Consider the following 1,454-nt stretch of genomic DNA (forward strand, 5'->3'; position numbering starts at 1 on the left):
TTCTTTTTCATATAGGTGCTGATTAGCTGGTGAGGAGATGTGTGGATGTTGAAGAGGGGTGGCGGATTTTGAGCCACTTTCATGAGGGACCGACAGGAGGTCACCATGGTGCTGTTTTATTGCAAAGAAGGTCTTCGATTCAGGATTCTATTGGCCTTTGATTTTCAAAGATGCTCATGCGTTCGTTAAAAGTTGTGACCGATGCCAGCTTGTCAGTAACATCTCATCCCGAAATGAGATGCCACAGAATTCCATTCAGGTTTACGAGGTTTTTGACATTTGGGGTATTGTATTTATGGGCCCGTTCCCATCGTTTAGAGGGAACAAGTACATACTTGTGGCAGTTGATTACTTCTCCAAGTGGGTCGAGGCCAGAGCCTTGCCTACTAACGACGCCCGAGTTGTAGTGAGATTTCTGAAAAATCTTTTCTCTCGTTTTGGTGTACCGAAAGCCTTGATCAGCGATCGAGGTACTCACTTCTGTAACGCACAGATGGATAAGGCATTGCAACGCTATGGGGTCACCCATCGGCTTGCGACTGCCTACCAACCACAGACCAGTGAACAGGTAGAAGTGAGTAACCTGGGCATCAAACACATTCTTGAGAAGACGGTTGGGCTAAACCGCAAGGATTGTTCCGACAAATTAAATGATGCTTTGTGAGCTTTCCATACAACGTACAAAACTCCGACCGGTTTCACACCGTTTCGAATGATTTATGAGAAAGCTTGCCATCTGCCTGTTGAGTTGGAGCACCGTGCTTCTTGGGCGCTTCAAACAGTTAACCTTGATCTTTCGACTGCTGGAGTTAACCGTTTTCATCAGATTCATGAGTTAGAGGAGCTCCGCGATCATGCCTATGCACACTCGTACAATTATAAGATGAAGACCAAAGAGCTGCATGACAGGAAGTTGAGAGGTTATAAAAAGTTCAAGTGTGGGGATGCCGTACTCTTGTTTAATTCTTGACTCAAATTATTTCCAGGAAAACTTAAGTCCCGATGGTATGGACCGTACACGGTCAAGGAAGTTTTCCCGTATAAAACAGTAGAAATTGAAGACAAGAATGGGAGCTTCAAAGTTAATGCTCACCGTTTGAAGCACTACATTGGGGAGAAGGCGAGCATGGAGGAAGGAGAGGTTTTGCGCCTTACAGCATCTTTGGGTTAGACGTGAGAGAGGGGGTCAGGCTGGGGACCCGTTAAACCAAGCGCTATCGGGAGGCAGCCCGAGTTTTTGTTTATCTGTTTTTATTTTTGTTACTAAGGATCCTCCCAATTGAAGCCGCTCGTACTCAATCTCCATTCGAGCAGCTGATGTTGAGGGTATTCTATTTGTCTTTATTTATAAAAATAATAATAATAAAAAATTAAAAATAAAAAAATTAAAAAAAATCAACAAAAGCCAAAAATAATTTATAAAATTATAAAAATACAAAAATATGTTTATTTCT

At 42.6% G+C, this 1,454-nt stretch overlaps 1 protein-coding gene across 1 annotated transcript; it reads left to right on the top strand.

Moving 5' to 3' along the window:
• The first annotated feature begins 712 nt into the window (after positions 1–712).
• LOC143633651 (uncharacterized) lies at positions 713–1,171 on the top strand. The gene is made up of 2 exons (XM_077101908.1): positions 713–920; positions 987–1,171. Exons 1-2 carry the CDS (start codon positions 713–715, stop codon positions 1,169–1,171), a joined length of 393 nt encoding a protein of 130 aa, XP_076958023.1.
• The last annotated feature ends 283 nt before the right edge of the window (positions 1,172–1,454 follow it).

The sequence above is a fragment of the Bidens hawaiensis genome, unplaced genomic scaffold (genome assembly GCF_021521415.1).
Source record: "Bidens hawaiensis isolate Kalapana, Puna unplaced genomic scaffold, B.hawaiensis_p1.1 tig00006845_1, whole genome shotgun sequence".
Taxonomy (NCBI): domain Eukaryota; kingdom Viridiplantae; phylum Streptophyta; class Magnoliopsida; order Asterales; family Asteraceae; genus Bidens; species Bidens hawaiensis.

Coding starts and splice junctions, on each gene's coding strand:
- LOC143633651 (XM_077101908.1), top strand. CDS start 713: ATGATTTATGAGAAAGCTTGCCATCTGCCTGTTGAGTTGGAGCACCGT. Junction 921..986: donor GCATGACAGGAAGTTGAGAG/GTTATAAAAAGT, acceptor AATTATTTCCAG/GAAAACTTAAGTCCCGATGG.